This window comes from Tiliqua scincoides, chromosome 3 (assembly GCF_035046505.1).
Source record: "Tiliqua scincoides isolate rTilSci1 chromosome 3, rTilSci1.hap2, whole genome shotgun sequence".
NCBI classification, from domain to species: Eukaryota; Metazoa; Chordata; class Lepidosauria; order Squamata; family Scincidae; genus Tiliqua; species Tiliqua scincoides.
Window position 1 is genome coordinate 82067723 of NC_089823.1, and position 15866 is coordinate 82083588.

General features: G+C 42.0%; 1 protein-coding gene across 1 annotated transcript in view; it reads right to left on the bottom strand.

The window, feature by feature from the left end:
• WWC3 (WWC family member 3) overlaps positions 1 to 15472 on the bottom strand; it is an 83893-nt gene extending 68421 nt beyond the window's left edge. The window contains exon 1 of the mRNA XM_066620590.1: positions 15225 to 15472. Coding sequence (XP_066476687.1) covers positions 15225 to 15472 — 248 coding nt within the window. The remainder of the gene's footprint in view (positions 1 to 15224) is intronic.
• Positions 15473 to 15866: the final 394 nt, after the last annotated feature.

A 15866-nucleotide genomic window follows, 5' to 3' on the forward strand; every position in this document is an offset into this window, starting at 1 on the left:
AGGTTGAGTTTTACATTACCACCCTGTCTGGCAACAGCATTATTTAAGGAGGAAAACTTTTCAGGCTGCATGGGTATTTCTCAGAAGCACTTATATATCAAAACTATAATCATAACGAATGCTCTTAAAATACTGTAAACTACTTTTTGCAATTTAATATTAAATGCATAAAGGGCAAGCTTTAAACTTTGCTGTGATCTCCTTTCCCCTCCAAACCTAAGACGGCATCACCCTGTCCAATGTGAACTATACCCATCCACAACTACCTCACTTGTACAAGAGCACGCTCAGCCATTATGTTCGTCAATACAATATCCTGATTATTGTCTTATACAGTGCATTACAATGCACAACTCTGAACCATGCATGCAAGTTTAGTAGACCATTCAACAAAAGCAGGTGACTTTATTGTATACATAGACATACATAACTAGGCACAGGAGTATAAACAAATATTTCAAAGTGCAACAGGAACAAGCCTTTTATTTATATTTACTTTTCATTGCATTCTAGAATGGCTTGACAGGGTTTTTTAATATTACTGTTGACCTATTTAAGTGTTACACTTGCATCTAGCACTTTCTCCAAGGCTTTGGGAGTGGCACATGCAAGGTGCCCAGGCAAGCTTTAATCCAAATATTAGTCAGTTCCAGACCTGTTCATATTCAGAGATGGATGAGACTATATCAGCTGCTTTCAGACTCCCATGGTCTACCTAAATGTGGTACTACAACAAGTACCTCTGAATTGTATATCAAAATGTTTACTAATCCTCAGAAAATACAGCAAAGGAAGAAATTGTCATTAGATGTTTCTCTTGTGTAAGCGAAATAGTGTCAGCTATGCTTATTTAAGCAGGACCTGCACATGCCCGATCTCGTCTGATCTCAGAAGCTAAGCAGGGTCAGGTCTGGTTAGTACTTGGATGGAAGACCGCCTGGGAATACCAGGTGCTGTAGGCTTATACCATAGTCTTTCGAGACTGAAGGTTGCCAACCTGTATTAAATATATACAAAATTTCCACAAGACATTTGTGCTTAATTTCATCATCTCTTGATATTTAAATTTTAGCTCTGGTCTCTCAGAGCAAGTCAGAATAAATATCGATTAATCTTTAGTAAACGAATCACTTGCACTTAGCAAGACACAAAATTCATACAAACTGCTTTCACTTAAGGCTGCATAAAGCACTTCACAGTTTAAAAAACTACTATCCCATATTACCAACAGTATTACTATTTAATCAGTCTGGAAATTTAGCAAACAAGAATACGAGAGATGTGCTAAGATGACTTTTATGTTCTGTCCCTAAGTAATTATATAATCTTTAAAGCAGGATGTACTGGGGAAAATGTAGTTCTGGGAGAAAAAAAAAACACCAATGTCCATTAATGCCCGGTTGTGGACACATTACCATCCATAGATATACTACATACAGGAGTTAAGAGTTCCACAGAAACAAGCACACAACTGAACAACGTACAGGATCGAGAACAGGACGGGGCTCTGTATAATTTTGGTGAGAATAGGGCAGATATACAAGGAAGTTAAACAGACATGGAGATAGTGGGCAAGTAAAGTCGGTAAGACTGGAAAAGAAATATAACTTCATACATTGACCTGAAATAACCAGCCTAATCTCTGAATACAGATCTGTAGCTTCCCAGAAGTCTTGAAGAGACAGCTAGCTTCTGTAACAACGCATAGCAGATGCACATATGTTCCGTGCAGGATGCCACTAAACAGAACATCTCTGTAACAAATTTTATATCCATACACAAACATGTTCTCACCTGAGGGAAGCCACTGAGTTGCCAATAGCAGATGCTCAAAAATTTCAGCTCTTATTAAAATAAATTGAAGAGTTAAGGCTTTAAAAAAACACTGAGGCAAAATGGCAAGCCAGGAAATTGAGGAGATCTCACATGAGATGAAGAATCACAAGAACAGGGGCACTTGCAAATCTGAGTACAGATAATGGCTTGAGAAACTAAACAAAAAAGTATAGGTTTGCAGCACTTAACGATAGGGATACGTTCTGTTATCCCTGTTGTTATGCGATTATGTTGTTAAGCGAGTATTTGGCTCAATCTAGTGCCTTTGTTGCAGACAGTCCCAGCCAGACACTAGCTGGCTGCACAGGCTACTAGAGATAGATTGCCTCTTCTTTGCATTAAGAGCCTCTTTGTTGTTGTGTAAATACACACTTTGCTGAAGGCTATAGGAGACCTGACTGCTTCATTAAAAGCCTTTGTTATGCTTTGACCACTGTTATCTAAGCTGCTAAACCTTGCTTTGAAGCCATACTCCCAAGGAAGAATATGCATCACGTATAAGTCAGAATACATGTACTCCAATGATACATTGAGGAAAAGCTCCAAGGCAACACAAAGGAGGTTTTCAAGAACAGCAGTGGAAACTCTCAGCCCAATCCTGTGCAAATCCATCCATTAATAATTTTCTACTGTATCCACTGGGTCTTACACTAAGTGTGCATGTTATTATCTATGGGATATCATAAGAGTCTTTTCCACAAGTAGATATGCAGTACAAATAGGGAATAGATAAAATAGCTTTTAGAAACACGTGGAATAGAACTGTGACTGTGTAGAAGACAATAAGCTATGGGCAGCTCTGCATGATCTTGGTGACCCATCCAACCTGATCAGAGCACTATAAACTGACCAGGAAGAACAGTGAGAACAACCTGTGATGACACAGATTGGTTCAGGATCAGCAAGGGGTTAGACAGGGATGTATTTTTTCCTTTTCAAGTTCTATGCTGAAGTGATCATGCAAAAATTAGAGCTAGAGTTGTCCAATACTGGAGCAAAGATTGGGAGGGAAACCATAAACAATTTGAGATGCACAGAAGATACAATGTTACTGGATGAAGATGAGAAAGACCTGGGAAAAAACGTTTTTTAAAATCAAGGATGAAAGTGAAAAAAAAAAGGGATTAAACCTTATCAGAAAAATGAAGATAACGACAACAGCAGCTGATGGACAAGGAATGTTTAAAATCAACAGTGAGGAAATTGAATCAGTCCAGGATTTTATCTTCCTTGGATCAAAAATTGTTCATGATGGCACTTCTACATCTGAAATCAAACACAGGGTAAGAACTGGAAAAAGAAAGGTATTGCCCTAAATACAAAAGGCAGACTATTTAGAGCAAAAGTTTTTCCTATATTGATGTATGGTTGTGAGAGCTGAACAGTAAGAATGGCTGATCAAAGGAGAACTGATGCTTTTGAACAGTGGTGCAGACGAAAATTGTTGCATATACCATGAACACCCAGAGAAGTGCTGAATCATACAAAACCTGATACATCTTTGGAAATTAAAATTATAAAACTACGGCTGCCTTGCTTTGGGGCCATGTCATGATACAAATTCACTAGAGAAAGCAAAAATATTAGGAAGCATTACTGGAACAAGAAGAAGGGGCAGGCAAAGAATACGCTGGCTCAACACCATCAGAACAGATACAAAGATGTACATCCAACAGCTGAAAGAAGCTGTGCTTGTCAGGGCAGCATGGAAAGTTCTTACCTATAAAGTCACCAAGAGTTGGGCTCAGCTGAATGGATAGAGAAGAAGGACTCAATATTTCTCAACCAGTGGTATGAGTACCACCAGTGGTGTCTGGTGGTATTATAGGAACCCTAGATATCTGCTGCCTGGCAGTGAGACGAGTGACGTGACATGACAAATATCAGTAGAAGGCTTGGCTCAGTGGGCAGAATTCCAAAGCATGCTTTTTACATACTATAAAAAGTTCTCCTGTCCACCCTGAGCCTCTTTGTTTGTCACGCTGCATCTGGCTCTTCAACCCATTTATTACAATTATTACTTTCATTAATTTTCCTATGTCTAGTCAAATAGATACCACACAGCTTTTTTTTCAAGTCCAAAAACATATTTTAAAATACAGTATGCATCTGAGCACACATCTCCAGAATCCATAACCTATAAATTCACAGTTTTGAAAGATTTTATTTCTGGAAATTCAAAGGAAATGTAAATGCAAAGTCCATTGGTAGAACATGCATTTTCCATAGAACTAGAGCTGTATATGCCTTGCAATTTATTTTCAAATCTTCTTTATGCTTCATGTTTCATCTCAACTACAAGAACCACATGTTCTTAACATAAACTTTGTTTTTCAGGGGATTTATAAAAATAAAAACTGATTTCAGAGTTAAACTCATAAAACATGAAACAACCTAAGCAAGCACTTTGTTCTCACCTAGGAACTCATCAGTTGCAAATGACAGGAGAGAAAATATGCAGATATTGATCATATTTTCAAGATATGGGACATCCCAATTTTCACATGGGCTAGCCTTTCAGCAGTGCTGCTTCTGCCAGGGCATCACTTGGCAGCTCCCAGCACCTTGGCAGAAGTGCTGCCACTGAAAGAGTGGCCAGCATGATCACTGTGCTCTCCCAGCACCAACCTTTCAGCATCGCCACTTCTGGCAACGTGTCACATTGCAGCTGATGGTGATGCTGGGAGAGCCCAATTATCCCATGGGCCAAAAAAAGAACTTTATGTTTGACATCCCTGCTCAGGCACATATAGACCTTGAACTCGGCTCTATTTGCATATTTGACTCGGTAAGTACATTTCACTTTCATCATTCATCACAAAAAGGAAACAACTTGCACAGAAATTGGCGTATTAGGCTCCAGTTCACACAGTGGTGGGACAAAGTGTTAGCCCAAATACAGTATGGGCGCAATTCTAACCCCTTATGTCAATGCTTTCCAGCACTGACATAAGGGCAATGCAGCTCTGAGTTAAGGGAACAAACATTCCCTTACTTTGAGGAGGCCTCTGTGAGTGACACCCAACTGCAGGATGCAGCACACATCCCATTGGCACTGCTATGCCAGTGCTGGAAAGCACTGACATTAAGGGGTTAGGATTGCTCCCTATGTCTCTTAATCAAGTTTCCAGTGAAAGAGAAGCAACCCATACAGGAAGAGAATTTGCAAAAGACAATGGTCTTTCAAAAACAACAAGGAATAGTTATTCTTTTCTTAATTTTTCTATATTTCAGTATAATTGTCAAGCTGGCTAGTAGCAAATGTCTTACCTGCATAAAACTATAGAAAGCTGTAATTCTGTGTCAGTGCACTGTCTCAACATTCTGCCTAAAACAGGAAAAAGCAAGATGCCACATTCATAGGAAGGGCAGCCTCAGATAATCAAATTTTTGCCATCTCTGAACAGTGTCATCATATTGCTATAAAACCACATGAATAAGAAAAGAATCTTGTTCCAGAACCATTCCCTATAAAAAAGAGCTTCTCAAATGCTACCATAGTCTTGCAAGCCTCTTCAGGTAAGAACTACAGCTGTTCAACTTTTCAAAAACAGGCATATTTGTATCCACAGGGGATCCATTCCAGGGACACCCCCACAGATTTGGAAACCACAGATATAGGGGACCTGTATTAATACCCCACATGCCCATTACATAGTTTAAAAGCTTACCGGGGTGAAGTGTTTCTTGTTTTAACAAGTCGCTATAAGCACACAAACTTATCTGCAGGTTCGGTGTCCATAGTTTTAATTGTTCACGCATCTGAGGGCACCCTATGCCCCTCTGCATGCCTTTTAGCATCATTTAAAAGCTTACTGGTATGAAGCGTTTCCGGTTTTAACAGGTCACTATAACGCAACCTTAAATTTGTAGCATGATGACAGCAGGTTGCCCGCAGCCTGAATACTTGACGAAACTAGATCTAACACTAAAAAGGTAACAGTTAAATTTTTATTGCATTTGTCTTTCAAACAGTGGCATTTTTAAAAGATCTTATATCTTTTTCAATAGCCATAGGAAGTTATCTGTATTAAGGAACTTAGGGCACAAGCTCAGGTCTACTCAGAGGTAAGTCCTTTTTTTGTTCAATGGGGTCTCAGGAAAGTGTGGTTAGGATTGCAGCCTTACTTGCATCCAAGTTCTACTTCACATACACCAATGATAGAGACATTTTTAAGTTATTCTGTAAGAAGTTTTTTCTATTTCAAATTTATTTTGATATAATAAAAGTAAATCAATGGGACTTAGTTATGACTAGCTAAACTTAGAAGGCAATCTACTAAAAAAACTACTATATTGCTATAAATATATCACTGCTTTAATTGATCGTGTACCTCAACTTTAACGGATTTTCACCTAAGCTGAAGCTACCAGACAAGATCCTTACAGTCAGTCTGAACACAAGGAGAGGGAGACCGAAAGCACAGCAGGTAGCTCTGCACTCTCCCAATGTTTACCACCTGGCTCTGCAGTCAAATGCTAAACATGAACACATTAAGCAGCATAACCCAGGAGAACACTGGCTTGACTAAGCCTGTTCCATCTTCTTCCCCATGCACTCTGGCAAAACTTGTCCACATATAGCTGGAAAAAGAAAATTCACATTCACAATACCAGAATTTCTCATTTTGAGGAAGGGCTACACACTGGGAAATAATTGCTCTTGACCATATTTGCATCAGCTACTTCACTGATGGTCCTTTTAAATCCATAAATGCATAGGAATTTTTTGTATTATTTTGTAAAACATTTCCCTGAAGTCCAGTAAGCGCAAACATATTGGGACCAATTTAGATTGTTCAATTCCATTTTACACACCTATTGGAATTTGCTGTTCAATATTATCATGAGATATTACCCTCTTCTTAGTGAGGGCTGCCGATATGGAAGTACCGCACACTACTCTTTACAAAGCCAACAACTCCTTCATCTTTCTTCCTGTTTGGAGAATAGCTCTGTTTCCCCTCAGAACAGAGGAAGACAGTTCCTTTTCTTCCTGCTTAGGCTGCGGGTTTTTTGCGACCCACTACTTTCCCCCATTTGGAGAAAGGGAAAAATAGCTCTGTTACTATGCTGCCTCTGCCAATATTAGCATAGGGGTAGTGGAGCTCTTTGTAGCAGCTGCCTACTGATGGGCAGGATTGTTTTTTGTTTTTTTTCAATGCCTCAAAAAGCTTTATTATTTAATTGCTTTAATCTGGGCATTGTGGAAGGGAAAATGATAGCCCCACAAGACATGATCACCCAATTGGAATCAGTCATCCCTTTCCCCTCTTCAAAAATCCACTGAATCAAAGAAACATGCAGGGTATTTTGGGGGTGGGATATGGAAGTTGCTGGGAGATAGTCACCATGAAGAATTCTGATGCTCCTGTTCTACTTTATAAACTATTAAAGAAGAAAAAAAGACCCACCGCTTTGCTGTGCTTCAAGGTCAGTTCTCCCCCCCCCCAACTATTATAAAAACCAATAGGGGTAACGAACATACTGAGTGATTCATATGCTGTTTAATTTGACTCTCATCAACATCTTCATTTAGAAATAAATAAAAATTGGCGCCAATTCAGTTTTTCATTAGTGTTTGTACCAAAATGAATGTGTACTTGAATTAGAACAATAAGAATGAAGTGCTTCTTTCTAGTCATCACCAGTTTAATGACATCACTTTCTGCTTAAAATGTCACTACTTCCAGTTATATGTGTTAGGTGGGTCCTAATAGACTGTTTTAAAAAAAATGGGTCATGGCACAAAAAGGTTTGGGAACCACTGCCCAAGACCCAAAGATCCACCACCTAAACAGTCCACGTTCCAGAAACTTGGAACTTTAAGTCTTGACAGCAGCTCAATAAACCTCTCTGGAACATGATACACCATGGATAGCTGCTACTGAGAAGACCAAAAATCCACCAGGCCCACCTTCACTACCTCTTTGGGAACCAAACAATGTACTCAGAAAAATTTTGAATTTGATTACAATAAATAAACTGCATATTTTTTATACACACCGCAGCTAACATGACAACTACTGCCAAAATAAAGCATGAATTGAAAAATATTTTCTGAATTCAGACAACTGTTTCCCAACCTGTGGTCCACAAGATCCTGAGAAGTGGTTCACAAAGTCTCAGGATAAAATAGATTGCTTTTGTTCCTGCATGTACCACCACTAAGGGCCTCGGAGAGGAGGGTAAAGGGGGTAATTTGTACCCAGGACCAGGGTTAAAAGGGGGCCCAGGAGCCAAAGGAGGGGGCCCAGAAATTTCCTGGGATCTGACATTTTCCTATCTACTCAGACTTGTTGCCCGTATGGGATGCTGGGGACATTACCATGATTGGGGATGCTGGGGACACTACTGTTGCCACATGGGTGGGTAGACCTGGGCTCCAAATACTTTTCCAGCTGTCTTCCCCTCCCCTCACTTTGCTTCACCCCTCCCTGCCCCTATTCTGCTCACCCATCACCACCCTCCCCCTGCTCTGTTTCACGCCCCCTTGCTTGGGGCTCAAAATAAATTTTGTACCCCCTGATAAAATTCCTCTTGGAGGCCCTGCTGCCACTCCCCCCACCAACAAGGCGGAAAACAGACCGTCTGCAATTTCAGCCAATGACAAAAGCTGTAACCGACAAAGCTTCTCTACAAATAGTAAACCTAATAAATCTCTAATAAATCTTCTCTAAATATTACAAATTTAATTGTATTCTTTGTGTGAAGGGGTGGGGGTTGAATGCAGGGCCCATGATAAGGGGTACAGGGAGTAATTTGTACCTAGCCCCAGGGTCAAAAAAGGAGCCAAAGGAGGGCCCCCAGAAATTTCCTGGGATCTTACATTTTCCTATCTCACCCTGAGTCGCTGCCCACATGGGATACTGGGTGCATGGCAGCGGCAGCTGCCACAAGCCATATATGCTGAACTAAGGAATGCACGTGTGACAACACAGTGTCAAACAGGGAAGGAAGCTGGCCTGCTACAGCAGCTCTTTGGCTTGTGGATTCCCTTACCATGAAGGAGTGTATAGGAGCTCAGGGACACAGCTGTGGGACTACAGCTGCTGCAGAAATCAGTTCTGGTATTCACATGACACTTTTCATTCTAGTGTGAGCCTACATAGGATGATGCTAATTTTCTGCAATGATTTTCTATATTTAAAATATTTTAGAGACACTTAGGTGTGTTTTTCTGTATTACTGTAACTGCTGACACTGTGTAGGCAAGAAGACTTGGGCTTCACATTGGGAAGTCTGGTAGACCTGGACTCCAAAGCCTCATCCTGCTGTGGCCACCTTTCCCCTGCCCTGTTTTACCCTTTGTACCCCCTGATAAAATTTCTCTTGGAGGCCCTTCTAGCATGTGGTCCTTGCCAATTCCATTTTTTGCCTCAGTGATCCACAGGCCCATAAAGGTTGGAAACCACTGATGTAGGCAAATGCTTGATAGTAGTCCTAAAAACATTTCCCTACAGATAAAATTTCCCATGAATCAGTGGCCATCTACCTGTTTTAACATTCTTAAATATAGATTATACTAACACCCAAACTAGTTAACACAAAGAAGCATATCCCAGCTGCCTCAAAGTGACCACTTTAACAGACTAGATTTTTTTCTTCTTTCTCAAGGCTTCATTGGCTGACATGATCTGACAATCAGACATGATCTGAAGAAATGATATTTGTTAAACCATTGCAAATTCACACCATGGTTTCACTTTCCACACAATACACAAACTATGGTTCATAGTCTGCTCAGGACTCAGCTGTACTTGAAACATCACTTTTTAAGTTCATGAATTCACTTCTTTCTCCATGGTACAAGAGCCTCTTGAGGTTGAGTAGCAAACCTAACTTTAGTTAATCAATGGTCTGTGTATTCAGGCATAACAGACCAGTTCAGATGACACGGCCAGGATTGAATTTTGGTTTTTCACAATGTCCTCTAGCTTTGGACATATCCATGAAGGAGAAAAGATATTACTTCACGTTTTTGTTTATAAAAAGCCAATATCAGCCATGATATTCAAATCAGTCAATACTGGTTTATTCTAGTCAAATATTTTTCCCAAAAAAGGAAAAGGGTCAGAACCTGGTATTGCATTATCAATTTCCAGTAAGACAAGGTGTGAGCCTTCAGTGCCCATATTACTTTTTTGTTCTGTCTTTCTAACCAAGCATACATGTTTTCTCCCTTTCTATGATCACAACTATCATTGAAGAAGGTTGCAGTCAGTGATAAAGACTTGCACAGAGTCATGACTGATCTTTATCATTGACCAGGGACAAACTCAGTCTCCTACATCTAAATTCAAACAGTCTAACCACTACAGTAGCTCTGCTGCACATTGACATAAGAGTCTTTCACCCTGCATGGAGCATTTCTGTTTGTAGAGGCAGAATGAAACATGCAAAAAATATGTATATATTTGAAAATTCAGCTTTTCTTAGTGAAGTACATGTTACCTTCATACTATCTTTCAGTATATAGATTGTGTATACTCCTGCCAACCTAGCAGTTTGAAAGCATGTAAAAATGCAAGTAGATAAATAGGTACCACCTTGGTAGGAAGGTAAGGGCATTCCATGCACTTAGGCATCTAGTCATGCCAGCCACATGACCAGGGAAACTATCTACAGACAAATGCTTCAGCTTCAGCTTATAAACTGAAATGAGCACTGCCCCTGAAACTCATTTCAGAAACTGAAATGAGACACAACTAGGCTTAATGCCAGGGGGAACCCTTACCTTTTTATGCAGACTATGTTCTGGGATTGTAAGGTGTCTAGATGTTGTTATGGTAGTATACTTAAAATATTTTACAAGCAGTATAAAACAAATCTGGCAAGATGCAAGGAACCAAACAACTTGTTCCTTGACCTCAAGAAAAGTTAGGACCTGCGTTTCTCAAACAGAACCATTCATTTCATATAGCAGACAGCTTTTGAAACTATGGGCTTCAAAAGTTGTTTGTGACATGGCATGAGGTGAAGTATTGGTGATCAAAGAAAAAATCCCACTGGAAATGCCCTGGGCATGCCTAATATAGCTCTTTGGATTCCGAACACAGAACTGCACAACATGGAAGACAGAATCACAAAATAAAGACTACAGTACAGTAAAGACTACTGAAATATTAAGATACCATAGTTAGAAGTATGGCCAGTGTTCTCCCTACATCACTGTTTGTTTGTTTTTTTAAAAAAAGAACAGAATTGTCCAAATTTCTACTATTGCCTTTAACAAAGGGACAAACATTTCTGGGACCTACTTAACATTCCATAAATGTTTCTGGTAAGGTAGTTTTGGCTGATAGCCAAAACTTCCACTTATGAAAGCACCGTTCAGTACAGAAAAATACACAGATATTTCTTGTTTCATAGGAATGTAGTTTCTACATTCAAGAATCTTGGTCATTTCCACTTAAATCTAGTCAAAAAGTTTATGATAAAACATGCACCTACAACAGTATTCATTTTCACAAAAATCAAGCAACAAAGACAGTTGTAATCTTACTAACAGTTACATTTTATATATTTTCACCTCCATATTGCAGAATATTTAGCTAGGTGTATTTGAAGCAAGTTGATGCCATTTTCTCAGCTACTGAGAAGCTTGTGTCCTTTTTGGACGCTGGTTATCTTGTTTTATCAGAGTCTGGTGCTCAGTAGCACATTTCCAAATTCAGGGGACAATACTTCTCTGATCTTGGCAATAACAGGGTTGGGGAGACAATTTTTTTACAAGTGTTCCCCTAGCACCTAAACAGTCAACAAGAGCTCCAAGACTAGATGCCATTGTTACAATCTACTCAAAGTGACCCACAAAATTCCCAGAATGTTCTGCTCAAGGAAGAGTACAGTGCCGTAAAAATTTAAGATTAATGCGTTTAGAATGCTTTAACTGTTAACCACTTTGATTTTGTTTTGTTTTAAGGTAATATACAATTATCCTCAATAAATAAAATTTATCTTGAGTTACATGGAAGAAGTCATAGACCAGTGGTTCTCAACTGGTGGGGTGCAACCCATCAGTTTGTGTAAAGTTTCCCCCATGCTTTTAAGGGGCAGGGGAAGGGGGGAGATGGCAACACCCCAGGATGGCATTGCTAAGGTGGGCAAGCAAGGTACTTTTACTTACTGTAGACTTGGGCAAGCAGCAGGTGGTGCAGGGAGCCCTGTGGAGCCCTTCACAGGGCTCCCCAAAGCTTGGAATGTTGAGAAAAGCTCATATAAACCACTTCCAGTTTTGCATAACAACCAGGAGATCATTTGCGCACAGTGTTTCTCAACACTCCAAGCCTTGGGGAACCCTGCGGAGGGCTGCGCGGGACTCCCCACACCGCCTGCTCCTTGTCCAAGCCCATAGTAAGTAGAAGCACCCCCTTTGGCCCCTTTGGCAACATAATCCTGAGGATTGTGTTGCTGTCCTCACCCATCCCCGTAAAGACTTACTTAGGGAGTAAATCTCCCTAAAAGTTTGAGAACTGTCACAGACAATACACAGATCTCCCAGAAATACTTCAATCTATTCTAGGCTCTAACGAAACCTGCTTCACTTCAGTAAAGTTGCTCAGTCATGTGCTTTCAGATGCTGGCCTTGGATCCTGTGCTGGGGAAAGCAAAGGAATTCTACAACCATGTCCCAAACCCAGTATTTTTCGAAAAGGAGTATGGGAAAGCTCAGCACTACCTAGAACAGAACACAAAATTTAAATCACCATTACTGCTGCAGAGAGTAGAGAACTGTTGCATGACATAGGTGTATGAAAATGTGGATCTAAGGAAACGCTCACTTAGGTGTCATTCTAGATTCTAGAAGCATACCAGCAACCACAAATTCAGCAAAATTGGTGCAACTGTACATGCCTGAGAATTGGGTAGCAATCTTTTATAATAAAAGGCAGACCACAACTTTGCAAGACAGAAATGCTCAATTTGTCAAGGACTTCCTGCTGCTAAAAGACACAAGCACAAGTCACTCTGCAGTACACCCAATAAAAGCATCAGAATGTACAAGTAATTTGTCAGTGCAAACTTTTTTAAAAAAACCACTTATCCTTGTTCTATCTATACAACCCTGGTTAAATTTACTTCATTAGGGACTGTGAAAATATATGAAAAATAGAAACTCTGTCTGCACACTCCACAGAAGCCATGGCCTCACTCCTAGCCCACACTCCCTCAAGGGACCTCCTACTGACAGTAGTTAGGCTGTTACACACAGAGGACGCTGCTTGTTCTCAAAAACTGTAAAAAATAAACATTGCATTATTTCATATGTTACAGTATTCTTTTAACAGGCTTTAAAAAAACAACTAATCATTTCTACAGCACTTTACACAAGCAAAATTTTAATACAATTGTTATTTCATTGTTTCACTCATCCTTGCAACAGTCAACCATGTTTTTCTTTACCCATTTTTAGACATGGGAAACTGAGGCAATTACAATTTGACCCAAGTCTTCAGCTGAAATACAGTTTGAGATCCAGGATTCTAGGTCAAAGACTAATGTTTATCAACCACACTAGTTCTTCTTGATAGGGCAAGACTTTCAGTTTTCTGACAACCATATTCAATACAAAAACTAATTGAGAATGCAGAAAACACATAAGGGGCCCTACTGTCATCAGTGTAAACAGTGTCCCAGTTTAACAAAATGCTTAAGTTTCAGTCTTAAACACACTAGAGCTGTTAAAGACTAGAGCTAAAACAGAGCACCCAATCCTATCCAATTTTCCAGTACTGATGCAGCCATACCAATAGGACTTGCACTGCACCCTGTGGTGAGAGGGCAGTCACAGGAGGATTCTACAAGGCAAGGGAACATTTTTTTTCCAATATTTGATCCCTCACCTGGGGGGGGGGCTGCATTGCAACTGCACCAGCACTGGAAAGTTGAATATGATTCGGTCCTGAGTAGCATATATTGTTAATGTTAGAATGCAGGATTATGTAGCTGCAATCCTACACACACTTCCTTGAGAGTCAGCCCATTTAGCAAAGTGGAAGTTATTCGCAAGTAAACATGCAAAAGATTGCACTGTCACTTCAAAGGGATTGCAACAAAAAAAGTTTTCTGCCACTGTCAGCACTTTACAAATTTATCTGATAAAGTGGGCTCTATTCCACAAAAACTTAAGGACACCATTTATTTTCACAGAACTGCCTCAAGACTCTGCTGTGTATGTGCACATGTATTCCTGAGTCATATAAAGAGAGCCAGAACAGCATAACCAACACCATTGTTTTAGATTTCATGTAAGTGCAAAGATATAGGACACTTTCTATTATCATTTCTATTCTATCTTATCTATTATCATGAACATTTGCTGTTATCTATGTAAGAATTAACAGGACATACTGACTAACACAAAAAAGTTTGAGACACAGATAACAAAGGTATGCCTGCCTATTACTTATCTCACAGAAAACCAAATTCTTTTCCTCTATCCCTCAAGATTAGCAGTAACAAAAAAAAAAGTTATGGTTGGAACTAATGGCTATACCAGATCCACCTAACATTCAGGACCCACTTGCCACTATTATTTAAGACTATGCTGCTTTTTGTCTCTCTTTTTAAGTTCAGCTGAATCAGGCTGCAGTAGAGAATATGCCCCCCTCATGTTTGTGTGAGAGAGAACAATAAGCCATACAATACTATCAAAGTTTCCATCACAAAAAAAAAATCAGGCACATACTTTGTCTGCATGAAAGGAACTGGGAAGATTTAGAGTTCTATTCATGTCTACGAAGTTGTAAGTCCCATTATAGTCAATGGGGTTTACTCCAGAAAAAGGGTAGATAGGATTGTGGTATCAGAGCCCAATCCTATGCATGTCTAATCAGGGTAAATCCCATTATAGTCAATGGGGCTGACTCCCAGGAAAGTGTGGACAGGATTGTAGCCTCAGAGCCCAATCCTATGTCAACTCAGGATATATCCCATTATAGTCAATAGGGTTTACTCCTAGGAAAGTGTGGATAGGATTGTGGCCTCAGAGCCCAATCCTATGCATGTCTACTCAGGGTAAATCCCATTATAGTCAATGGGGCTGACTCCCAGGAAAGTGTGGACAGGACTGAAGCCTCAGACCCCAATCCTTTGCATAGTTTCCTGGGAGTAAGCCCCACTGGACCCAATGAGACTTGCTTCTGGGTAGACATGCCCGGGATCGGGCCCGCAATCCGTGCTGCAAGGCTTGTGGCAGAGGTAAAGGCCACTCTCGGAGAGACCTCACCAGGCGTGCCACAAAGCCGGCCGAAGCCTCTCTGCTCCCCCCGAGCGGGACAGGCCCGCAAAGGGTCCCTGCAGAGGGAGGCCCGGGACGCTGCTCCCCGCAGGGCCCGCTGCCCTCCCGGGGGAAGGGGCGGGTGTGGTGGCGGCTGGGCCCTGACCTGTCCCGAGGGTCGATCCACGAAGTCTGGCGGGTGTTGTGGTCGATGTAGAAGACGCGCCCGTCGAAGTCCCTCGCCTCCTCCCAGCCCGCGGGCAGAGGCAGCTCCGAGCTCTCCCGGCTCCGCGGCCCGCCGCCGCCTCCCGTAGACGCGGCCGGCGGCTGTCCCGTGGCTGGTCCCAGCGTGGCGGCCGCCGCCTGCTGCTGCTGCTGCTGCCGCCGCCGCCGCCCCCCGCTCAGCCACGGCATGGCCCCGCCGCCGCTCCCGGGCCGCAGCCTCGGCGGCAACCGCTCCTCGGCCGCGCGGCCCGCACCGCCCTGCGCCGCCGCCGCCTCCAGCACTGACTAGCGAGCGGCCCGGCCGCGGGAAGCGGGACTCGCCGGGCGGCTCCGGCTGCAGCAGCGCCGCCGCCGCGGCGGGCCCCTCATGCTCGCGCCTTCCCGCCTCCACCTCCGGCCGGGCCCGGGACCAGCCCCGCCGCTCCGGCCCTTCTCCGCCGCCTCCCGTCCCGAGCAAGAGGGCGCCGCTCCGCAGGCCGCCCGCGCTGCCTTCGTCTCCCCGACGGCGGCCTCCCTCAGCGGCCCGCACCCCGCAGCCGCGACGGCTCCCTCAGCTCCATCCCGTCGGCGCCCGCCCCGCCAT